At 46.1% G+C, this 26181-nt stretch overlaps 1 protein-coding gene across 4 annotated transcripts in view; it reads right to left on the reverse strand.

Moving 5' to 3' along the window:
* Positions 1-26181, reverse strand: part of TDRD12 (tudor domain containing 12) — a 57511-nt gene that overhangs the window by 2072 nt on the left and 29258 nt on the right. For 3 of the 4 annotated variants that reach the window (XM_073885091.1, XM_025854369.2, XM_073885092.1), the window contains 17 exons: positions 24767-24952; positions 23060-23216; positions 22450-22577; positions 20679-20870; positions 20317-20445; positions 19168-19285; positions 18446-18585; positions 18086-18312; positions 15688-15787; positions 9618-9805; positions 8710-8920; positions 7213-7305; positions 5292-5464; positions 1806-1915; positions 489-549; positions 278-391; positions 40-193 (listed from right to left, as the gene is read on the reverse strand). In XM_073885091.1, the coding sequence (XP_073741192.1) occupies positions 40-193; positions 278-391; positions 489-549; positions 1806-1915; positions 5292-5464; positions 7213-7305; positions 8710-8920; positions 9618-9805; positions 15688-15787; positions 18086-18312; positions 18446-18585; positions 19168-19285; positions 20317-20445; positions 20679-20870; positions 22450-22577; positions 23060-23216; positions 24767-24952 (2481 nt within the window). The remainder of the gene's footprint in view (positions 1-39; positions 194-277; positions 392-488; positions 550-1805; positions 1916-5291; positions 5465-7212; positions 7306-8709; positions 8921-9617; positions 9806-15687; positions 15788-18085; positions 18313-18445; positions 18586-19167; positions 19286-20316; positions 20446-20678; positions 20871-22449; positions 22578-23059; positions 23217-24766; positions 24953-26181) is intronic. The other variant, XM_073885093.1, reaches the window with a different exon arrangement.

The following is a 26181-nucleotide window of genomic DNA, read 5'->3' on the forward strand; positions in this document are numbered from 1 at the left end:
TCGGGGCGTTGAGACCAGCCACAGACCCTTTCCACTCACCCTCTGTTTGAGTAAGCTGCACCAAGATCCCCTGGTCTCTTTTGCAAGAGTGATCACAGGTTCCTCGTTTGTGATCACGCATTTGCAGGCGTCTTTTGCTATGTTGGCCTGCAGCTCCATGTCAGCCAAGTAAAACTTCTCTCCCGCCCAGCCACTAGGTGTACAGAGAGAAAGGCCAGTCTTGGAACATGTTAGAAGTGATTTCAATTGTATGTCTACAAGACACACATAAACCTACCTGAAAATGACTCTATCTTGGAAATATTCACATTTGTAATCTTTTACGTTCCTTATTCTTATCTTCAGTATGACCACATCATCTTTTTGGAACCATTTTATCTGTGGGTGGAAGCTAGGAGAGAAGACGATGGCTTACGCGGGCGCACGAAACATTCACTGGGGGGTGGGGGGAGGGGAGGGAAGCCGACCCCGGCCATGGGGGGACGTACCTTTTCAGGGGCTCTGTGGTTCTGTGAAAGGGAGAATCACTTGTGTTTTCAGGTAAAGTTTCTGGGCAGAAAGTCAAATGTTCCAGTAAGTTATTTATATGTAACCGTATACTCCACGTACCTATCAGTACTTTCACGCACTTCATGCAACTTTTAGTCGAGCAACTATTGACAAAGAGTATCAGTTTCCAAGTATCCACTCGCAAAGAATAATTAGAAGAAATTAAAATGCACCACATTTAGTAGAATAAAAACGGGTTCTGACAAATACTATAATTAAACCATCAGGTAAGTCAAATCACTCTGGAAGGGAGCAGTGTTACCACTGGCGGCCATCGTAACCTGCGAGGCCCAGGGATGCCCACCGGAGGAGAAGGCACCTGGTCGCAGAGCTCTGTGAGGAACCAGTGCTGAGCATGACACTTCCTAAAACACCACCATTTGAACTTCTCGGTCTAAAGCCCCCGAATCTTCCATCTGAAGACTGAGCAAGAATGTTCACAGCAGCTTTACTCATCGTCAAAAACTGAAAGCAGCCTCAGTGTCTCTCAAGAGGTGAACGGATAAATAACTTGGGGTGTGTTCAGATCACAGAATGGCACTCGGGTAAGAAGGTGCCACCACTCCCTGTAATCTCCTAGATGAATCTCAGACAGAATGCCGGGTGGGAGAGGCCCCGAGAGCGCACACTCTGTGCTAATTCAGCGGAACTGATGGCAATGGACGTCAGGATGGTGGTTCCTGGGAAGGGTTTCAGGCGGGGAAGATGTGGGAGCGAGATTCCTGGGGCTCTGGAAATGTTCAACCCGCCTCATCTGGGTGCGGTCCGTGGACACAGATACACATGTAAGTGTATGTAAGAGCTGTGTGTGCTTCCCTGGATCAACATTATACCTCAATTAACAGAAGGCAAAAGTCATTAAAAAAACATTGGAAGCTGAATTGTCAAAAACAGGAAGTTAGATAATACCAGTTTATGTCACCTTCTATCTAGAATTCATCTGAAAGTGGAAACCCTCAACATTGGAAAACTTCCAAGCTTTCATGATTTTAAATGAGCCATGTTTTTTTTTTTAAGATTTTTTTTTTTATTTATTGGGGGGGGGGAGGGGGAGGGAGAGAGAGAGAGAGAGAGAGCGAGCGCGCATGAGCAGGGGGAGGAGGGGCAGAGGCAGAAGCAGACTCCCTGGCTCAGCAGGGAGCCCGATGCGGGGCTCGATCCTAGGACCCTGGGATCATGAGCTGAGCTGAAAGCAGACGCTTAGCCGACTGAGTCCCCCAGGCGTCCCTAAGTGAGCCATGTATTAAATCACCAACCATGCTTTTGGTTTTCTGGTTTTGTCCCGGAGTGGGAACCTCTTTCCGAGCCTCTGTCCTCCTGCTGTGGGCTCTGCGGACAAGCAGCATCTTCTGCTGGAGAAGGCGCCCTGGACGGAAGAGGTGAAGGTTAACTCGGAGTTGAAGAGACGGCAAACTCTGGCTCTCTACGGGGCCCTCCCAGCAAGAAGAGGAAGGCAGGCAGCCACGGACGGCCCAGACGGCGAGGTGCTTACCCCACCATCAGACCTGCCCCGGGGTCAGGACTCAGGCCCGGAGGCCGGGCAGGGCCAGCAGCTCTGCTCACTGCTGTGCCCCTTGTGGCGAGCCCAGAGCAGATCATCGATCCATACTGGCCGATAAGTGCATTAACTCATTTACCAAAAAATTCTCTTTCAAATCATTTAACCTTGAGAATAACCAGCCCTGCTACCCACTTCAAAATGGATAAAAGGGGAGGAAGTAAAAGCATCTCTGCACCCCTGCCCTAGTTCCTCAGCTCCTCCTCCCCGAGATACCCCCTTACCAGTGGGGCTACTTCTAGAAACGCGCTTTGCATAAACAAGCATATAATGCTATCTGTATCTAAAACACACATACACACCATTTACACACGTGGAAATGGACTCCATTCACTTTTCTGCTCCTTTGATTATACTTAGTAACTAGAGATGGATTACTCCATATCAGTACACAGAGGGCTGCCTCATTCTTTAAAATTTTTAATTTTTTTTTGAGCAGATAACCATTTTCATGTGGTTCAATGTTTTGAAATTAATGAAAAGGTCTTACACAGCAAAACGTCTCCCTCACGTCTCTGTTCCCCAGCCACCCCACTGCCACCCCTCATGGGTGACAACATAATTCATTTTTTGTGCATCCTTCAGAGAGAATTCAAGCCTAAAGGAGCAAGCCCATGCAAACACATGCACGCACACCTGTGTGCACACACACACACATCTATGGCGTGGGGGGTGTGCATGTGTGTCTCCAAGGGGACTTCTGGCCGACACACACAAAGCCTGTGAGTGGCACCCCACAAACCCCACAAATGGTGGAGGCAGCATCTCGTTTCCAACCACCCAGGCAGGGGCCCCTGTGCAGGCCCCGTCCTCCCCACGGAGCAGCGCCACACCCTCCACCCCCCCCCCTTCCACCACGGCTCCCTCTCCTTCACCAGACCCTCATCCACCGGGGTTCCGTCCCCCCTCGTCACACACTTCCCGAACGGTGGCTCTCCTCCGCTCCCAGCAAATGAGTCTTCCCCCGCAGCTTTCCTGAGCTCCGGGCTGATGTTTTCAGCCATAATCTTTCAATCTGACACGTCCCAAACCAACTTGCGATCTCCTCCTACCCAACCGGCACCGTGACACCATCCACCATGCCAATACCCTCCCCGCCCAGGGCTCAGACTCTACAATCACACCCCCGACGTCTGCCGGTCACCAAGCCCTATGGCTTCCGGAGCTTTCATGTCCCCAGCACCTGTCCTCTTTCCCAGCCTGCTGTAGGAGTGGCACCCTTCTCCTCCTTCTGATCCAGATTACCACCATGGCTTCCCCATCCAGCTCCTGAAATGGAGTCTCTGCGGGGCAGGCTCCATCTGTAGCACCTCGTTCACCGTCCTCTGCACGCCCGCCTCGTGTGTGTGCCCACAGGTGTGCCAGACTGCTGCACACGCGCAAAACCGAGCGTGCAGAGGGCCGAGCGCAGAACAGAGCCGGGGCTCAGGTGCAGCTGCTGTGTTCCACAGGAGTGGCCGAGCCTCGTGGTCATCAAATCTACTAAACTCTAATGACAGCTGTTTTTTTTAAAAAAAACACGGAGCAACTTTTGTTTCCTGAAAGTGTGTAGAAACAGACGTGTCTCCTAATCCCACGGGCATCCAAATTCATTAAGATAAAAATTAACAACTTCAGGTTCAAGTATTTTAACTTTTGCCATGTTGTTTGAAATTCTGCTGCGTTCATCAGTCACCAGGGGCCCCAGGCTGACCCCGTGGCCGTCTCGCCGTGCTCACTTGTCGGGCCTCCTGGCGGCGTGTGGCAGGCTCACAGCTCCCTGCTCCGGGACACCCCTCCTCACCTGCCCTCTGGGAGTCAGCCCTCCCTGGCCTCCTCCGACGCTGCTGCTCCTTCTCAGGCTCCCCTCCGGGGTCCCCTCAGCCGCCCACCTCCCAACACTGGGCCCCCCGGGCTCAGCCCTTGGACTTCAACACTCACTCCTTCGGGCTCTTACCCAGGTCCCGGCTGTCAGGACCCAGGACCTGCCAACGAGCCTCCATGAGACCACACCCCCCCCAGAACTATATTCGGAAGCCAGCTACTTCTGGCCACTTCCACAAAGCCGCCCCAGCCCAAGCCACCAGCACCCTGTCCCGAGCTCTTGGCACAGCCTTTGTCCCCCACCCCAGGCTCTTCTCAACACAGTAGCCAAGGATCTTCTGACTAAATCATTCCTCTGCGCAACACCTTCTCATGGCTCCCCTCCTCAGGGCGCGAGCCCGACCAAGGCTTGCAAATGGCCACGGGGTCCGACAAGATCCCACCCAGGTGGCTCTGACGCGCGCACCTAACAGGTCTTCCCGCGTTTCTGCTCTAGTCACAGCACCTTCCTCCCCGTTCCCGGAATCAAGGGATAACTGAGCGGGCTCTGTGACCGCCTCGTGGGGGATGCCAGGGACTTCCACAGTCTCTCACGTTTGGCTTGTGGAAGTGTCAAGTGGGACAACCGATCTGGAACACTACTGGGCACCAGCTCTAATGAGGACTCCACAGTTCCGTCCGTGCACCAAACACACGTAGGAGAACGTCGACTGTACCACCACCTGAAGGGGCCCAGGGCAGGGAAACGTCTCCCCTCAGCAGCAGAATGGGTAAATGGTACATTTATGGAACATGCACATGATGGAGTCTTATGCAGCAGTAAGGACTTATGATCTGCAGCTACACGCACACCACGGATGAATCTCACAAACTGTGCCAAACTCAGGAAGCCAGAGAGGAGAGCCACACGGCTTCATTCCTGTCAGACACGGTACAACCCAGGGAGAGGAGTCCGTGCTCTCCAATCAGGACAGCGGTTGCCCTCGGGGAGGGAGCGGCAAGAGGCGGGGCTGATCGTGCCGGCTTTCTGATCTGGGGTTGGTTTCTGTCCTCAGAAAATCCACTGGCCTATACTTACAGTGTATAGACTTTTCTGTACGTCAATCAACAGCTAACAAAAACTTACTCTGTGAGAGATACAGGTGAAACAATACTCTTGGGATTGGTTTTATAATATTCCACCAAAAACAAAACTATACATTGGGGTATGGATAAAATCAGATTCCCCAAATCTGAGAAATCATCGAAGCTGAGTGACGGAAACATGGAGACTCAGTAATCCATTCAACCTCCAAAAAAAAAAAAAAAAAAAAGTCTCTAAGCTCCTGAGTTCTATTCCTACAAAACCGCACTTCCAAATGGGAGACAAAACCCCACTTACAGGGCCTGGCTCAGGCTTTCTTCATCAGGTGGCATTTTAGCTCGTTCGTGTAACGTCTTCAGCTGTTCTATATGCTCCGAGTTGTCAATGCCCATTCCCATCGACAAAATTTCAGTACGAACATTATAATCAATAACAGAGGTCTTCAAATTTGAAAGTTTGGTAATGTGCACCTTGAATCAAAGAAAAAGTCTATTTGCAGGAATCAGGCTTTGAACTTTCAAATCAATGGAAAATGCTCGTGTGACCTCGCGATCTCACTGTCACGCTGGGCGCTCACGGGCCTCCCTCAGTGGCTTCCAGCTGATTTCGTAACTGAGGTGACACGTGAGATTCTTCCAGAGCCCACTCCCACACTACAGAAGTACGATGAGGGCTGGGGTTGGGGGGGTCCCTGTAATGCTTGGACCACACACAAAATTCTTAGATCTTTCTAACTTTTTCTCTCTCTTAACAAGGAGGACCCTAAGGCTCAGAGACGTCAGTGCCCAGAAAGGGCCTACACCATGGCCCTAAATCCTATGCTCTGAGCAGTTTCCTCCACTGGTTTTTCTTTTGCAACCAAAATATTCTCATCCATCTTAATTTACACAAAATATGAGGTTTTGCAACATTGAGATTCCTGTCGATGGGAGATGCGGACCCAGGACTGGGACTGGGCATCCCCTTCATGGCAGCGGTGGGCGGGCGGAGCCAGGACAAGACCAGCTGGGGCCCCTTCCTAAGGGAACACCAGGAATGTGTTCCCATCTGGGAATGGCAGAAGAGCCTTTCTCCACTCAAACTGGGGGCTGAGTGGTCTGGGGAGAGAAGGAAGTGTATGGGGGTCTGTCTCCCCTCCACCATGCCATGGACACCACTACATGAGCTGTGGGAGCAGAATGCCAGGTGGATTTCTTTTTTTTTTTTGCTTCTTCATTTCCTTAGCTATTGTCTTAAAAATCTCTAAAAGTTTCCATTTTGGGGGCATCTGAGTAGCTCAGTCAGTTATGTGACTGCCTTCGGCTCAGGTCATGATCCCAGGGTCCTGAGATCAAGCTCCGCATCGGGCTCCCTGCTCAGTGGGGAGTCTGCTTCTCCCTCTCCTGCTCCCCCTGCTTGTGTTCCCTCTTTGTCAAATAAATAAATAAAATCTTTAAAAAAAGTTTACATTTTTTTTTCTCCAATTAAGAACCAGAATACTGGCTATTATGTAAACCAAGACGCCAAATCTTCATTTGACCTCTACTGGCAATCTTTACCTTCTCTATTAAAAATCACTGTCTCCTCTGAACTCTTAAATCTTACACCCAAACTCCTCTTTTTAGGTGTTAAGGCTTTTCCAGTCTCATAAAAATAACTTTTAGCAGAACCATTTTATGAACCGAATTCTTTTAAATGTTATACACATACTGATTAAGATTTAAGTCCAGTGGAGAACTTCAGATTGAAAAGCAGAGTTCTTGGGGTACGAGCGGTCAGAGGAGGTGATGCTAGCATCGGAGGGGATGCAGGGAGGCCCCACTTACAGGTTCTGGTCTGACACTCAGCCCTGCCCACCACTGTGGCAACTCCACCAAGTAGGAGTTTCTGTTCACGGGCAGAAGCCAAGTGTCCCACACCGGACCTAGCACAGAATGGGTGCTCGATAAATATCTGATGAAGGAATATATGATTCAAGCAACAAATGAGAATTTTAGGGGTCCATCCAAAAACAGATTTCTTTTAAGAAAACCACATACTCAGGGCGCCTGGGTGGCTCAGTTGGTTAAGCGTCTGCCTTCGGCTCAGGTCATGATCCCCGGCCCCTGGGATCGAGCACCACGTTGGGCTCCCTGCTCAACGGGATGCCTGCTTCTCCCTCTGCCCCTCCCCCCATTTGTGTGCGCCTCCCCCCCCAAGTATATAAAATCTTTTTAAAAGAAGAAAACTGCATACTCACCATTGGATCAATCCACACTGTATTTCCTAAAGCCAACATCACTTTGGCATCATGTAATTTTCCAATAATTTTATGATGAATGTACCTAGTAACCTAAAAAAAAACCACTTAGGTAATTTCTCTGAAGTTTGAGGAAAATACCTTATTCTGTTTATGCTGTATAGCTTTGCAAAAAACGTCTCCATGCATTTCACTTGAGCCTTACCCCCACCCCATGAGGCAGGTTACAGAGGCCCTCGTGCCCCTGCGTGGACAAGGGTAATTAACAGGGGAGCTGAATAAGGACAGAGGGAAATGGCACCTCTGGACCCCCCAGGCTGCATGTTCCCCATTTGCGGCCATGTGTCCTAGGCTCTCCTCTGTGAACAACAAGTCTGTCTCTGGAAGCTCACTGAGCCTGAAGAAACCCTGGAGCTGAGGGGCCCCGGGCTTCCGTGTACCCTGTCCCGAGCACGTGGCTGATGTTTGTCTCAAGCAGGGCCCCAGCAGACCTGACGTGCCGGACTACTCCTTCAGGCCCATTTCCACTCCTGTAAAGCAGACAGGAGGGAGCTGGCTCATCAAGATTAAGACTGCTTCCATCCCCCTTGAACCTTGCACAGTCATTTGAAAGAATATGCATGGGAGAAACCTCCCCCTTTTTCTGGAGGCCCCTCTTCAAGAAATACTTGTGGTTGATCGTCCTGACAGACCAAAGATTTCTTGAAGACAAGAACCATGACCTTCTTGCTAATGGCTACGTCCCCAGAGCCCAATGGTACCAGCCCACAGTGGATACTCTTAAATACTTTGCAGAAGGAAAAAGACCACTACTTAATATGGAGTATTTTTACTGAACTTCAACAGTAGTGTTGTGTGGTCATCCTGTATTGTGAAAACACTTACCTGTTTATTCCCTGGACCGTGTCCAACCTTGTTTATAACCCAAACTGTTTTTACTTTGCCAGCTGCAATGGCTTATTTCATGTCCTATTAATTGGATTATATGAAATTTAACCCTCCTTTGAAGAACCAAGCGCATCATTAGGAAGACGACTCACTGCTCTGCTGATAAGCGGGACCAGCCGTCTGGTGAGCCACGGGAGCCCACCTGGGACGGCTCTTTGGTGTACCGTGTGTTCTCTCCACCTTCAGTGCCTCATCTGGTCTACGTGGGGACATCCTAACGCCTCTTCCTGAAGGGCCCAGAGGAAATGCCCTTCCTGTGCTCTCTTTCCTTGCCCGCCCTCCCAACCCCAGGGGAATGAGCTGGCCTCTGCCTCCATTTGATGGGGGTACCCACAAGCTGACAGCCAACTTATTTCATCGTGATGCATAGCTTATACCAAATCTAAGGCTGTGAGTACTAATGATGATGACGACCACCCGGGGGAGGGTCTTTAACTGTCAGGAACCATGAGGCATCTTAGTCAAACTCAGTACTCTAAATTTGAATAAACCTTGATTCCGTGTATATTCTGAAAGTCAACAAAGTACAAAAAGCCAAAATAACTTAACCTTTGGATTCCACTCAACTTCATTGTCAGCGGGTTTCACTCTGCAAACAATGAACTCCACCGCCTGGGGGGGCAGAGTGTGGAAATTTTCCGGAAGATGCAGCAGTTGGTCCCTTGTGACGAGTCCAGTCCGGCCTTCATCTATAAACTTCACAAGGACGCTGTCCGGACCCCAGGTGTCTTCTTTTTGGCTCAACTCCAGCACCTCAACCCTGGAGAACAACCGTAGCTTCGGAGTAACACAGAGATCCCAAAGGAAAATCATCTTTGCCTCCCCACCTACTCATTAAATCCAAGAAGACTCTAAACTGCAAGGTTCTTTTCCATACTAGAAATAAAAATTAGCTCGCGCCCTCAAGAACACTCAGAATGGCTTATTCAAGTATACAGATTATAAAGAATGCGTACTACCTTTGACTAGAGTAAATCCCTTTATCGGACAACACGATGAAAATCAACTCAGTCAAGTGAAGTTTCCACGTTTCACGGTTGAGCCTACCCCGAGCGGAGCCGGGAGCGGCACGGGAACACCGACCGCACAGCCTACGTCACCCCGCCACGGCTCAGCCTGCTCATCTGTGAGAGGGGACCCCATCTCACGGCAATCACGTGAGCATGGAGTGAGGCGGAGGCGTCTATGTAGGTGGCACAGGGACGGCTCTGGAAGCGTGACACCGTCTTCCGTGCCCTGTGCTCTGGAGCCAGGAGCCCAGGGTCAGGGGAGGGTCAGGTGCAGAACCACGCCGGGAGGCTGGGGGGGGACGCAACGCTGCCACCCCCCACTCCGGGGGCCAGGCTACATCCGTGCACACCGGGGCAGATGGACACGGGTACAAACAGGGATTCGATACCACTGAAAGGTGCCTCCTGTTTCACAACTCTTAAGATGAAATACATAAGACCTTTTACCTGTGATAAAGTGTTTTTTCTGCTAATCCATATAATCTGAGTTTCTCCACCTTTTCAACAGTCGTTTTATTGCTGTTACCCTTAAAATACTCATTCATTTCAGCATTAAGAGTTGCATAAAGATCCACTTGTTTATCAATTATACGACCAAAATAATGCGTTGCATTCGAAATATAAAAGGGTATTATCTGAAAAATAATCAGCAAACATATTCAGAAAACAAACTCAATCTAAACCAAAAAGCTATCTGCAGAATCAGCCCCTGACCTAAGAGCCCAAAGTGCGCCAACAGGGATGGAAACATGAACCAGGAAACGCCGACACACGACAGAACCTTCCTGTACCCACAGAGGACCGCGGTTTCCCTTTAAATCTAAGGGAAAACTTTCTGTTAATCTTATTATTTTAAAACTTTATTATTGTGTTTGTTTACTCCATAACTGCACTTTATAAAAATCATTCTTAAATAGCATCCCTGTCTCTTGAGTTCTTTCTGATCTTTGTTCCCCTAACAAGCAGTATTTTGTGTAGGAGGCGCTAGGGATAGGAGATAAGCCACATCCTACGGACAGATGGGCCGCAGCTAGCGTGTGGTCAAAGAAGACAACTCTTCACAGGCAAGGGTCTGCAGGGTGGTTGGTGTGCGAGGGGCAATGTCGGCGTGCACGTGTGTCAGCAAGAGCACGGAGAAGGCACTGCAGACCCGGAACAACCCGCGTGAAGGCGGGGAGTGGTGGGCTGCCCCAGCAGAGGCCAGGACAGAGGAGTCACCTGTGGGAAGGCAGAGGGGGCAGTGCTGAGTGGGAGGCAAGCAGGCTAGAAGGCAGGGGTGAGGTCACCCCTGGTGATCAATCTCACAGGCTGACAGCGCCTAGCTCTCCTCTGTGGCACCCCTGAGCCCCCCGGCTTGCTGTTCCCCCACTCTCACCGCCAATGAGCTCTGCCCTGTGCCACAACACGCCACGTTATCTGCTTCCTCTCCCCGGAACAGTCTTCCCCAGGTTTTCCACGGCCGGGTCCTTATCCTTGGGCCCTCGGTGCAGCTGACCCCTCAGAGAATGTCTCCCTGCCCATAATCCCCACAGGCCCTCTGGTACTTTGGTGCATTTCACCTTCTCCAGAGCACTTGTCACCATCTTTCCCACTCACCTGTTCCAGAAAGACCCCCGCAATGTGCCCACAAAACCCCCAGTCCTGGGCACACAGGGTTTTTTTCCAGCCATACTGCCCCCCCGCCAGGCCCCAACTGTTTTGACTCCACTCTCACGAGCAGTCCTGTACATAACTAATTCACTCTGTTACAGTCACAGGATATGAGGTAAGGACATAAAAATCAACGGCATTTCTAAACAATCAGAAAACGAAGTTCAAAGAAAAGTAACATTAGCATCTAAAAACATGAAATGCCAGGAATAAAGTTAACACAGTAAGGACGAGATCAGTCTACTGAAAAGTGTAACACATTGCTTAGAGAAATTAAAGGTGACCTAGATGAAGTGACAGATATACCATGTTAATGGACAAGACTCGGTATTGTTTTGTTTTGTTTTTAAAGATTTTATTTATTTGACAGAGAGAGACACAGCGAGAGAGGGAACACAAGCAGGGGGAGTGGGAGAGGGAGAAGCAGGCTTCCCACGGAGCAGAGAGCCTGATGCGGGGCTCTATCCCAGGACCCTGGGACCATGACCTGAGCCGAAGGCAGATGCTTAACGACTGAGCCACCCAGGTGCCCCAAGACTTGGTATTGTTAAAATGTCAATTCTTCCATATCAATCTACATACTCAACGCAATGCCAGTCAAAACCCCATCGTCGGGCTTCTAAGTACAAACTAGCAAGCTGATTCTAAAATTCTCTATGGATATGCAAAGGAATAGTCAGAGGAATACTGAAGAAGATGGGCAAATTGGAAGGCATCCCTACCAGTCTCCAGGATTACTTACAAAGCTATAGCTATCAAGCCAACGTGGTACCACATAAGGGTAGACACAGAGACCAAGGAATAGAATGAAGAATTCAGAATTCACAAATACTGTCTTTTAATTTATGTCAAAGGTGCCAATGTAATTAAGGGCAAAAGGAAGGTCTTTATAATAGACGATGCTGGAGCAACCAATTATCCAGAAGGAAAAAATCTGCTCCTTACCCACACCACACATACACAAAAATTAATTTGAAATGGATCATAGACCTAAATGTAAAACCATAAAACTTCTAGAATAAAAAAAATAAGAAGAATCTTTGCAATCTTAGGAGAGGCAAAGATTTCTTATGGCATGAAAAGCACAAAACATAAAATAAAAAAGTGATAAAGAAGACTTCATCTAAATTAAAAACTTCCGCTTTTCAACTGAGGGAAAATATCTGCAATATATCTGACAAAGCATATCCATAATCTACAAAGAACTCTTAAAACTCAACAAGACAACCCAAATTAAAAAAATGGGCAGAAACTGTGAACAGAGAGTTCATAAAAGATACAAAGGGCTAAATAAACAGTGAAAAGGGGCCCAAGATTCTTTATCACCACAGAAATGCAAATAAATATCCTTGCAAGTGCAACAGAGTGGCAAAAATTAAAGACTGAGAACACCATGTACTGAGAATGTGGACCCACTGGCACTCTCATATGCAGCACTGGTGAAAATGTAAAATGGTACAAATTGTTTGGCAGATTCTTACACAGTTACCCTATGACACAGCATTTCCACTACATCTCACCCAAGAGAAATGAAGATGTAGGTCTGAAAAGACTTGCAATCCAGAAGTTCAGAGCATCCAGAAACCGCAAACAACCCAAATGTCCATCAACTTGTGAAGAGACGGACAAACTATGGCACATCAACATAACGGAATCCTGCTCAACTATGAGAAAGACAACACAGGTGAATCTCAGAAGCAGTACACTACATAACAGAAATCAGACTCAAAAGACTACATACTGTACGATTCCATTAATATGAAAATCTAGTAAAGACAGAGCTCTAGTGGCAGAAAGCAGGTCCGGTGGCTGCCGGGAGTGGGGGTTGGGATGAGGACTGACCACAGGGGACCAGGAGAGACCTTTTTGGGGTCATGAAAATGTTCGTATCTTCATTGTGGTGGTGGATACACGATTGTATGTATTTATCAAAACTCAACAAACTATACACTTCTAAACAGTGATTTTTATTGTATGTAAACTGTACCTCAATACAGCTAATTAGAAGTGGGGGTCTGGTTAGACAGGGTCTGGGAAGGTGGCAGCGCGGCAAAGTATCACATGTTTTGACTCTCTCTGAATCTCCACATAAACAGAGCAATGAGATGGCAAAACCAAATACCAGGGATATACTTTGCTACAGAACTAATTGGCAAAATATCACCGCAGACCCCCAAATAAAAGCAGATGAGGAAAATAACAAAAGAGAAAATCGAGGTGACCTTGGGTTTCATGATGAGCCTGTGGATAGGCCAAAAGCACAATCCATGAAAGAAACAATTGGAAAGCTGGACGTCATTAAAATTAAAAACTTCTGCTCTGCAAGACTATAAGGAGAACAAAAAGACAAGCCACAGACTGGGAGACAATCTTTGCAAAACATATTTCTGATAAAGGACTGGTGTCCAAAATCTACAAAGAACTCTTAAAACGCAACAATGAGAAAGCAGACGAACCAACTGAAACACGGGCAAAAAAACCTGGACAACTCACCAAAGAAGACATATGGGTGACAAACAAGCACATGAAAAGATGCGCAACATCATCAGGGAATTACAAATTAAAACAGTGAGACACCACTACACACCTACTAGAACAGCTAGAATCCAAAACACCGACAACAGCAAATACTGGCGAGGGCAGGAGCGCCAGGAGCTCTCACTCTTTGCCGGCTGGAATGCAAACGGAGCAAAACAGTCTCACCGTACGATCCAACAATCACACTCCTTGGTATTACCCAAGTTGAGTTGAAAACTCATGCGTCCACAAAAACCGCCACATGAATATTTCCCATAGCCTTGTTCATAATTGCCCAAACTCGGAAGCAACCAAGATGTCCCTCAGTAGGTGGATGGATAAACTGGTATATTCAGCAATAAAAGATGACCTACGAAGACAAGAAGATGTGGAGGAACCTCAAATGCATATTGCTAAATGAAAGAAGCCAGTTTAAAAAACCTATATATTGTATAGTTCCAATTCTATGACATTCTGGAAAAGGCAAAATAACGGGATGGTAAAGTATCGGTGACAACCAGGAGTTCCAGGGAAGAGGGGAAGGGTGGAGCATGGGGGATTTTCGAGCAGTGTTAAGAATTATGTGATACCGTCACAGTGGAGAGGTATCACTACCCATTTGGCAAAATCCCCAGAATGTGCACTATAGGGAGTGAATCTCAATGTAAACTACAGACTTCAGTTAATAATAACGTATCAATATTGGTTCATCAACTGTCACTCATGCACCACACTAATGCAAGATGTTAATAATAGGGGGAAGTTTTGGGGGGGATGGTAGAGGGAACTCTCTATTTTCTGCTCAAATTTTCTATAAACCTAAACTGTTCTAAAAAATAAGCATCAGTTAATTTAAACAACAACAATGACAAAATAGCAGATGAACAAAACCCAGCCAGATCACAAAGCCTGCATGGTGTCACTACCTGATGGAGCCAAACACAGGAGAAGTCTGTGAGTGGCAACAGGTACTCACTGGAAATACGGGGCTGGGGGTGGGGCAGGGGACAAGAGCAGCTGAGCCTGGAGGCTTTCATGCACTCCAACAACGGGCAAAGCCCGGAGCCCTGTGGAGTCTTGAACCGTCCAGCCAAAGACACCAGATATGAGGGAAGAGAGGCGCCAGACGCAAGTGGGGGAGGGAAACAGGGCCAGAAAATCTTAACAATCTCAGAAACGATGTCTCCTACTTTTTTTTTTTTTATAAGAAACGGAAATGAGAACTCTGAAATTGTAAGTCACCCTGACCCACACCTCCTTCTAAAATGTAAGGAAAATATATTTTATCTAAAAAGGAGCCGTAGCAAAGTATCAAAGTCAGATCCCATATTAAATCATAACAAAAAAGAGAATAAGGAGAGTAACAGTCCCTATAGATAATGTGAGCCACTAGGAAAGATGTATCCACAAGACAGACCCAAACTGTACCCCTCCATTTCAAAACAAGCTACCTATCCTCCCGTTCGTTAAGAAAGTAATAGGGCACTTGGCTGCCTCAGTGGAGCATGTGACTCTTGATCTCAGGGTTGTGAGTTCAAGCCTCATGTTGGGAATAGAGATTACTTAAAAAAATAAGACATAAGAGAGATACATATATGATAAATGACAGGTACAAAAGAACAACCTAAATTAAAAAAAAAACAACCAAAAACTCAAAGGAGGTGACAGAACTAGGAAGAATGGTGCAAATGAGAACAGACCCGCCTTAGGAGAAAGGGCAGGCGGAAAGGAGGGCGGTCTTGAACTCGGGAAGAAAGGAAGAACTATTAAAAAGGATTCAAAAGAAAGTGACACACTCTCAACTCAGTAATTTTATCTACATTTCAGAATTTTCCTCAAAGGAATAATCATGGATGTTTTGAAAAGATGTGCTATCGTTGCATTATTTCTAATGGTCCCCATCCCCAGATGAAGTGGTTTATCTATTTGCCCAATCTGACTTTGGTTTTCTAAATAAACTGGGGTCTTGAATTAAGGTACCTTACAAGGACCCATGCCTATTGTCAGACTAATGGTGGTTCATTAAGAGTGTCATAATTATTCCGCTGCTTTAGAATGAACCATGTTAAAGGGATGCTTAGGTGCTCGGTCGGTTGAGTGGCCAGCTCTTGGTTTCGACTTAGGTCATGATCTCAGGATTCTGGGACTTAGCCCTGTGTCAGGCTCCACACTCAGCAGGGGTATCTGCTTGAGGATTCTCTCTCCCCCTCCCTCGGCCTCTCTCCACCCCACACTCACGTGCTCACACACTCGCTCGCTCTCAGATAAATAAAGCAATCTAAAAGAAAAAAAATGAAATACATTCATTAAAATGATCATTAATCATTAAACAAAGTGCAGCAGAACGTACTTTGATGTATCCAAATGTTGGTAGAGTTTGATTGGATAATTTCCTTGGCATATCTATTTCTGGATTAACACGGTGTCTATCAGGACAGATCCTTTTGTCTCTGAAAAAAAGTAACTGGATTTTAAAAACAAAAACAATACTTTTTCACATGAATTTCAAACTGTTCTTCAGGAAAATTAATCTATAATTGAAATCAGGGGACCTTTATTCTAAATACTTTAAAGTAACAGTAACCATTTTAAATAATTCAGATGACACAACATGCACCTTAGTGAAAAGAGGTCCTAAAATCTAATTGACACTGAATAAACTTAAAGAGTTACTTCATTATTTCTCTATAGACATTCTGAAAATGAACAAAATGTACTTCCAAAATAAAGACTCTGAATCAGAAATTTATCACCACAACCCAAAACAAAGGCTAATAATTAACTTCTAAACCAGAAGTCATTCTGTAACCCAAACTGAGAAACAGTTAAAGCTTTGGTTTCAAAAGTCAACAGCATAATCAAAATCGCCACTAATAACCTGTTTAATGTACCATAGTTCAAAAAAGTTAAAGTCAACAGTTACCTTAAAATGAAGCTCAATCCAATCGATACACATCAGACATCTCCTACCATGTCCCACCAATCACTGATCAAGTACTGGCATCATGTCTGGATCAGTGAGAAGGCCCCCCATGACTGTTGAGATACCCATGCTCTCCAAACTGATTTATAGTATCAATGCACATGCTATCAAAAGTCAGGTAGTGTTCCTGAGGAAACTGACAAGCCTATTCCAAAATGTATGTGGAGATGCAGTTGACTTAAAATAGCCAAAACCACCTTGATGAAGAGCAAAGTTGGAGAACTTACATACCAGATTCCAGGACTCACTAGAACGTAAGCTACAGTGAGAAAATTCAGTACCAGTGTAAGGACAAAGAGACCAAAATAACAGAGAGTCCACGTGTAGACCTCATACACTGGTTTATGTAGTGGTCATAAACATCATCTGGTTTATGTCAAAGGCACCAATTCAGGGAGAACACAGTGATGTTTTATTATTTTTTTAAAGATTTTATTTATTTATTTCAGAGAGAGAGAGAGAGAGAGAGAGAGAGAGCATGAGAGGGGGGAGGGTCAGAGGGAGAAGCAGACTCCCTGCTGAGTAGGGAGCCCGATGCGAGACCCGATCCCGGGACTCCGGGATCATGACCCGAGCCGAAGGCAGTCGCTCAACCAACAGAGCCACCCAGGCGCCTGAACACAGTGATGTTTTAAATAAAGGATACTGGAGCAAGTGATTATCCACACAGGAAAAAGTAATCCTTGCCCCATATCTCACACTGTACACAAACATTAACTCACCCTAGATTACACACCAAAGTGTGAAAACAGTCTATAAAGCTTCTAGAAGAAAACAGAGAAGAGTGTCTTCATGACCTAGAGATCAGCAAGTATTTCTTACATTAGGACACAAAATAACATCAACCAGGAAATACTTCATCAAAGTTAAAAAGGTCTGCCCCTCAAAAGATTCTTACAAGAGCAGAAAGGCAAGCCATGGACTGGGAAGAGATCTTCTCTAGGCACATCTCTGACAAAGCAGTTATATCCAGATGGAATAAAGTACTCCCACAAACCAATAAGAAAAAGGGTAACACCCAATGGCAAAAATGGGCAAAAGACCTGAACGGGCACCTCACAAGAAGAGGCTGGTCAAATGTCCCACAGGCATGTGAAAAGACACTCATCATTAATTACTCGGGAAATACCGATGGAAACCACGGTGTGACACTCCCCCAGCTATGTCAGGGAGGGTGTGGAGCCACTCAGCTCTCGCATACATGGCTGATGGGATTGTGAAACAGTCACACACCTCCGGAAAGTTACACGTCTGCTCACCCTGTGACCCAGCAATCCCATGCCAAAGTCTAGCTTCCAAGGAAGCCAGTGCATGTTTCCACAAAAAGACACGTGCAAGAGTGTTCACAGCAGCTTCATACATAATAGCCAAAAGCTGGAAACAATTCACAGGCCCATCGCCAGGAGAATGAATACATACACTGTGATATATTTATACAACAGAACACTGTGCCACTGAATAGATAAATCCATCCATCGGATCCATGCAGGAACACAGATGAATGTCGCAAACAGTAGGCTGAATGTACAATTCCATTTATATGAAGTTGGAAAATGAGCAAAATTCATCAACGTGGACAGACAGTGGGGGCCGGTTACTTCTGGGGGAGGGCAGATTGGGAAGGAGCATGGGGGCAGCTCTAGGGTGTCTCCCAGAGGCGGGTGGCGGTGTGAATCGTGCGTACATACGTGAAGGTCCCCCAGCAAGAAACTATCACTGTGCCCTTTACTGTACATTCCAATTTTTTAAAAGATGACTGGCTTACTTGCAAAAACCAAAAGCCTTAAGATACGGACAAAGAGGCCTTCTGGCTTTTTTATCTTCTTTGGCTTCCAGAACCCCTGCAGTAAACTCATACAGCTCTGAGGGGATCTTGGCATCTGCCCGCTCCAGGTAGCGCAGGACGCCGACCGCGTGGCACGCGTTCCTCTCTGTCAGCAGCAAGACGGATTTGGATTTGGTCTTCTTATCTCCCTGTTCTGCAGGAGAACCCTTAAAATCGGGAGTGAATAAAGGCAACAGGTCATCCATCCCAGTCTAAATGACAAAACTTTGTGGACTCTGAATTTGTCATTGCACAGATAATGCCAGTAGAATATTTAAAGATCAAGAAAGTTCATCAAACCTGTTCGGTGGAACTCTGAAAATGATCAGACATGCAGTACAGGCGTCCACCAAAGATTCTGGGTGAGGAAGGAAAGCTGAAGTGAATCACACACGTGGCATCGGTGATGGTCAAGAGCGGTATGCAATCATCTGTTAAGGCTGGAGAGAAGGATCCGACAGTCACAAACGAGGCTGTTGTTTTCCTGCACTTACTACAGAGCAATTCCGGGAACCGGACTTGAACACGGTTCTCTACTGCATCTCACTTTTTAGATGCCAACAAACTTCTTCCCCATTTTTTTCCCCAAAATGTCACAGCCCAGTGATGACATTCCAGAGAAAAGTGGTCTCCCTAATTTTAGCTTGGAAAACACTTCTATTACAAATCTAGGCTGCCCATCAATCTTGCACTTATTTCATACATTTTTGACTTTTCGATCTCTAACATGGTATTTCACAACCATCTGTGACAGATTTCGTCAGAGGCACACCATGTTTACGTTCCGGCTGGAACCCCAGGGGGAAGGCCTACACTCAGAGCTCCGCAGGTCCCTGCCTTCACCTCGAAACCAAAATCTTGGCGGAGTTTAACCTTCATTTTGAAATTAACATTACTAATAAATTCTCAGTAAATCTGGGAAATGATGAGAAATTGGGAGACAAGCTAAACAGAAAAAACTGACGACATGATTCTTATTAGCTCAGCCTTCTCTAAATGGAAGTAGAAATTAAAACACTTACCTAATACAATGTGAGAGCCAGAACTTAACTTCTTCTTCCACTGTTCTAAAACACTTTTTAAATTAAAAACCATTTCTTTATGCATTTTCAAGCAAAATATTGAACTGCTTTCTACTACCTAAAGATGAAACCAAATAGGCCAGTTCACAGTCAGGAACATAAGCTTGAAGTTAATTGTTCCATCAATAATTATCAGTATAAAACATTTAAAATTATCTGTGAGGGTATTACCTCATTGATCCACAAATTGTAAGAACAAGATGATTGTAAACTGAAACAAATATATTTCTAAAATTCTATACTTTGTATCTAAAAACTTGCTTAAGTGAAAAATATTTTGCTAAAACTATTTTCCTTTTTAAATAATGGGTGTATACACAGATGTGTGCATATGTACGTACACACACACACATCAAATTTATGTGCCAATGTGTCACATTTTTTCATGACACCTCTAGTTCATCATTGCTGAAAGATGGATGTACTACTGATTCTTATATTTTTAAAATTTTTTTATAGAACCTTTTTTTTAAAAGATTTATTTGAGAGAGAGCATGTGGGGGGGGGGCAAAGGGAGAGGGAGAGAGAATCCCATGCAGACTCCCCATGAGCATGGAGCCTGCCGTGGGGCTCAATCTCAGGACCTGAGCCAAAACCAAGAGTTGGAAGCCTAACTGACTGCACCACCCAGGCGCTCCTGATTCTTACATTTTAATTTGTATTTGGCTTCATTTCTACATTTTACTATTTATGTAGATTTAGATTAAATAAATCTGTAGCCAATTTAGTTGGCTTTTCTGGCCACGTGATCTATCTCTTGGTGTTACACGGTCTCTACTTTTTTAAAGAGAGTACAGAGGTCCCTGGCATTTCTTTATGAATGGGATCCTTTTAATGACAAAACACAGAGCACTGGCCCCCTGGGGAAACATCTGCTTCCTCGGAAAGGCTGGTCCCACCTACTTGGCTCCTCCCTCAAGGTCAGGCCTCCTGCTGTCCTGCCTCATTGTTATGCATACTCCACAGCACTAGCCACCCCTTCCTTCAGACTGTTGATCAGCTTGTAACGTTTTATCCCCTGTCAAATTTATTTAACTACCGACATTTAGTCATAGTTTAAACAAACAGTAAGGACATTTAAGGGCTCACCTTACACACTATTTCTGTTTCAGCTACAGAGCCGGTGAAGATCAAGGTCTTTTGTGCTTGACTTGGAATGAAATCCAAAGTCTGGAGTAAAGTAGAGGTTTTTTCACATTCTAGGCAAAGGTGTACTACCTGGTAATGAAATACAGCAACAGTGTGGTTTTAAATGGTGCTCCAGTTTCACTTTTCATCGCTAAGTGAGGATCTGAACAGCAAAATGTACAGAAAATCAATATAAATCTAAATACAGGATTACAGATTTTTGTATGAGATTAAAGCTGTAATGGTTTAGGAGGAGGCCATGAATCACGGCCCCTCACTTGTGTTCGTCAGCCCCCACCTCCCACTGGCCCGTGAGCCCGCACCTGCTGGACGCTGCCATAGAGAGCGGCCTCTTCCACGGCTGTGACCACAATGTAGGGGTCGTTCATGAACCCTCCGACCAGCTGCTCTATATGTCTGCTCCAGTGAACGCCAACCGCAACAATCTGATGTGGTGCAGATTCCCTTTCTTCAACATCAATATTTTTTTTTAAGTTATCTAATATAGCAAACATCTAAAAAGATTAGTATAATTAATTTCGTTTTTATTTCAGAAGGGAGTAATAACTGGTTGACAGAACATGAAAGGTAAAGAATTGTACATTTTCTGTTCTCAGAGCGGGGGAAGGTGTTTCCAAACAAAAGAAAAAAAAAAACTAAAAAGGAAAGAATGTTAAATATAAACAAAACACAAACAATAGGTGAATGTGGAACATTATGTAACGAGGCATTAACATCCTTATATTAAAAAGTTCTACAAACAGACTAGAAAAAGATGATCCTGCCAACAGAAAATAAGCAAAGAAAATGAACAAGCAGCTCAGAGAACAGTTCGAGTGGCCAGTACAAAGGCTTGGCCTGACAAGTAATCAAGGAAATGCACGATGCTAACGAGATGCCACGTTTAACAAGCCCACAAGAAATGGAAGCCAGCCTGAGGCCTCCCACTGCCCGGGTGCGGGGCGCGTGGTGTGGCAGCACGCCGTCCACGGGAGTCTCCGCTTGCAGAAAGGCGACTGTACAGTGCAGTATCCTGGGTATTAGTTTTGCAAATCAGAACCGAGGCTTTAGAGGCATTCACAAACCCTGCATAGGCCCACACAGTCGGTAAGCAACAAAGCCTGGACTTGAACCTGGGGACATCACTGCTCCCAAATGAAATGCTTGTGTTCATCATGTTACACTGCGCCCAAGAAATGCCTTCTTGTAAGAATTCATAGTCTTTGATCCATTAATCCCCTTCCTAGGAATTTATCCTAAGGGAAACGTGCAAAAAAGACGTATGTTCTTTAGCCACATGCACACACAAATGCTGCTAAATGTCCAAAAATCAGACCATTTAAAAAAATTATGTTATGCCCACAGGATTCCATTCTGGCCCATGACCAGCAAACCATCAACCTGTAGGATAGTTATTAATTATACTCCCGATGCTGCTTACTGAAGAATGCAAGTTATAAACTAGCCATAAAATAAGGCCCAATGTCGTCAGTTTTAAGTATCAACTGACACAGAAATTATTCCAGAACAGGAAGAGTGGTTACCTCTGAGTGTAACTCAGTGGATGCTGGGGTTGTTCAAGTACTTTTCTCTGTATCCCCAATTTTCTAGAATAAAACTTATTGCTTCCATAATCATAAAAATATCAGTATTTTAGGAAACCTCACTGGAAAAGAATTTTTGGTCTTCAGAGAGACCTTCAAAATTTGAGAAAAAGGGACGACTAGGTGGCTCAGTCGGTTAAGCATCTGCCTTCGGCTCAGGTCATGATCCCGGGGTCCTGGGATCGAGCCCCACATCGGTCTCCCTGCTCCGCGGGAAGCCTGCTTCTCCCGCTCCCACTCCCCCTGCTTGTGTTCCCTCTCTCGCTGTCTCTCTGTCAAATAAATAACATTTTTTTTAAAAATTGGGGAAGGAAATTTCGGATGAACTCTCTTCACAATTATAAAAGTTAAAGGGAAAACTTTTCAAAATTAACTGGCTTTTTCTCCCAATAGACATGTCATCTCCTGATTCCTAAAAGCAGGTAAGACTTCAATCATACATACATTTATTTCTGAGGGATAATGACATCTCGATGGAAGCCATACTTACTTCTTCAGTAGCTTCAAAGAATAACACTTCCACCTCATCCAAGATGAGGTGACAGAGTCTAAGAAATAACAAGCTTTGGTATTTGAGAAGTCTCAGGAGGCTGTGGGGTGTTGTAACAATGATGTCACCTACATTTTAAAAGAGAAGACAATTAACATTCAGATTTTCCATAGGTTTTTCTCACACTTCCCTTGCTAAGATGCCACATACTTTCTAGGACTGCTGTCTAATGACGCAAAAAGTGGTTTTTCTTGCTGGGGCGGGTGAGCCCTGGCTGTCCGGGCCAACACTTGTCCTTATCTAGCACCTGGGCTCCCACCAGTGTTTGTGCTCCTGAAAGGCAGGGGTGGGGGTTCAGCTGACATCTAACGAACGGGAGGTATTCAATAAATAGTTAATGAGCGAAGGAAATCATGGCGCCTTCTCAGTGGAAGGGCTGTAAGCCAAGGTCGAACCTTTGCCTTTCTCTGCCTGCCCACAACGGACAGTGAGGTCCCACCTGTAGCTGGACTAGTGACATCGTCACACAAGCCCGTGTCCTGTGCCCCTGCCAGGCAGGGCCCCACTGCGCTCTGCAGGGAAAACCAAACAGCTTGGAAAGGATGCTTACACCCCCTTGGAAGCTTCATGTTTTTGGCTTCATCTTTGTGGAGTCCGATTATTAACAACATGGGATGAAGAGGCCTGGAGGATGTGCTATAATCTTCCAGTAATTCAAAAGTAAATTGGGCCTTTTTCCACCCAGGGCACACGATGACTGCCAGAGGCTGCAAAGACAAATTCACATAATTTGGGGCAAAAGTTAGGAACTGAACCTAGTCTATGTTGAAGCATGCAGAACATCTCCTTCCACAGAGTAAGCACTATATAATTTGTTTGCTACCATCATTGTCCTGTAAGTCAGAGAAGATATAATTTCATTAGAATGGATTTAGACACACGGACTCAGATTCCTCTAGGGCTTACACCAAGCATTTCACAAATATTAATTCATTTTGTCTTTAAAACACTCTCACAGGGTAGATGAGCGGCGTGAGGCACAGAGAGGTAAAGTTAGTTGCCCAAGGCCACACAGCTAATATGCAGGAGCAGTAAGATCTGAACCCAGGTGGTCTGGCTCTAGGACTCCTGCTCCCAGGGACCAGGCGAACTAACGGCCTCCTGAAAGGAGCTTTAGAAATGGTCAGCATCTCTTCTTTCGGGGTAAGTCTGCTATGGCTCCATCTGAACACTGAGGGCCACCATCCCACAGTTATCTCCTGTGAAGTCAGGCTGTGCTGCCTGCCAAACACCCTCCCGGACACATGCCCTCCATGAACTGAGGACAAGAACAAGTCTCCCCTCTCCTTCACGCAAGTCCAGGTAGGGCGCCAGCTTCCAGGCACCGGGACTAAAAGCAAGCTGACCACAGAGACGTGGAGAAAGCAGAGGACACAAGAGGGAAGACCCAGGCATCATTTCTGGCCCAGCCCTGGTTCTATCTCAACACAGGCTGCAGGGATGTGGTCCACAGGGGTCAGCTGCTCACTGAAGGATGGACATGTGAAGTCAACACATAATAACCCCACCGATGCAGACTTCCAAAGGCAATCATTAAAACCACGTGGCAGAATGAGAAAAATGAGTCTCTCTCCTACAGGCAACGGTGTCTTTGCTTACTATGATCCTTCACCTTCTGATGAGGAACAGAGCTGCACTCACTGTATCCTCCGAGACACGTCGGGCAGAGAGCTCTTCTGTATGGGGGTTCACCTGACTGCCCAGACCCCGCAGAGCACGTCTTGCTACCCCCCATCACCTGACCCCACACCCCACTCCTCTCCTTTCCAGCATCCTTCACAGATCCTTGCAGATTCCTGCACGTGCGAAGAATAAGGTAGGTTCTACAACAGTGCGGGGTGCTCTGAAATAAAAGAACGTGAGACACGATGACAGAAAGACCCAAGTTTGAATCCCACTTCTTGTCTCACTTGTCAGATGAGAGCGAGGCTAATTTTCTCGTCTAGGGAACAGTGGAAACCGTACACGGCCGGCCATCTCACAGGGTGACCGTGACAGAGGAGCTGAATCAGTGGAATAAGTTTATAAGCTATATATTCATCCCCAAACGCCAGCAATCTCTTGGCTCAGCCTATGGCCACAACAGGGGCTCAAGGGGAGAATCAGTGGCAGAGACTCAATGACTCTGGTAAGTTCCTGTCTTGTCATGGAAACCAAATGAGTAAGGTAACCCAAACTTCACCAAAAGTTCGGCATAAAATTTAAAAATAAATATTTAAGACATGTTGTTGTGGAAATAAGACTGTCTCCAACTTACTCCATTTCTACGTGGTAAAGACTTGTAGCAGCCCCCCGTTTGCAGAATTGTAAGGACCGGCGGGAGGTACAGCAGAGGATCGTTTCCGCGGTGAGAGATGACCACCACGTCACAGCCCCGGGCTATGGGAGGCCAAGCGTGGGATTCCGCGAGCCTAGGTCCTGGGAACTTGTTTCTTCGAAGAGCCTACAAAACATCAGCCACCAAAAAAACCACAAATGAAGCATAGAAAACTAACAAAAACTCCATCTCTTTGCTCATTTCCCCCCCAAAACAGCCACTACACATTGCTCACTCCGGTATTTTCTAAGACCTAACCTGACGAGTCCCCGAGTCTTTTCTCAGCACCAAACCAAACTCCTGCCCTAAGACGCTTGCTTTTCTAGGCTCCAAATTGAAACCAAGTGCACAGAGCTCACCAGAGCAAGGGTGTGGCTTCTCCTAATCATCTGTGAATACATCAGCTTTACTTACAAACTTTTTTTTTTAAACATGCCTTTATTGGGGTGCTTGGCTGGCTCAGAGAAGCGTTCAACTCTTCATCTCCGGGTCATGAGTTCAAGCCCCACACTGGGTGCAGAGATAAATTAAAAAAAAAAAACAAAAAAACCCACATGCCTTTATTCGCTTATTTTTCTATGTAACGGTCACTAAAACCTCCCAAGGGTGGCAACAGAAAGAGTCCTCTAGCCACAATGACCCTACGTTCCAAGAGACTGAATTCATGAGCACAATTAGTTGGTGTCGTTCCCATCCCCGAGCCCCAAGGGCAGCGCAGACCAGCAACTGGGCGTCCCACGAGCAGCCATCACCCTGCAGCCTCCCGGCGCTGTCCCTGCTGTCTGCAAGGCCGGTCATCCTTCCTGGCTGACTTTCTGGCTTTTGGTGGAGAACATACCTCAGGGGTGTCTCTCTTGAGGAAGTCAATTCTTGTGAGACTCTTGCATGTCTTGAAAATGTCTTCATTGCTAGTTTCGGATGGACCTCAAGGTTGGAAAGAACTTTTCACCCAAATCTCGGAATCAGTGCCCCTCGGATGTTACCGACGGCAAGTCTGAAGGCATTTGTGCCCTCGGAAGCCCCCCGATTGGACACTTCACAGCCGAGAGCCCACGATCCTGACCCCCTCACTATGCTGGGCTCGTGGGAGGACTCTCCTAATTTGGACAGTCCCTTCCATGAGCTCTGGAAGTCACTCGTGTGTTGCTCTTCTCAGAATTTTCTGCCCACTTCCTTTGCTTTCTAAAAAAATCCCACTGCAGAGACTGGACCTCGAAATGACCCTCAAATTGTTTCCCTCCTATTTCCATCTCCTTGTCTTTTTGCTCTACTTTCTAAGAGTTAGCTTCCATTTTCTCTCTCCAATCTGCTGCTTGGTTTCTATCTCTATAGCATTCTGAATTTCCAAGAACCAT

This window comes from Callorhinus ursinus, unplaced genomic scaffold (genome assembly GCF_003265705.2).
Source record: "Callorhinus ursinus isolate GAN/ISIS: 27379988/994484 unplaced genomic scaffold, GSC_fseal_2.0 scaffold61, whole genome shotgun sequence".
NCBI lineage: Eukaryota > Metazoa > Chordata > Mammalia > Carnivora > Otariidae > Callorhinus > Callorhinus ursinus.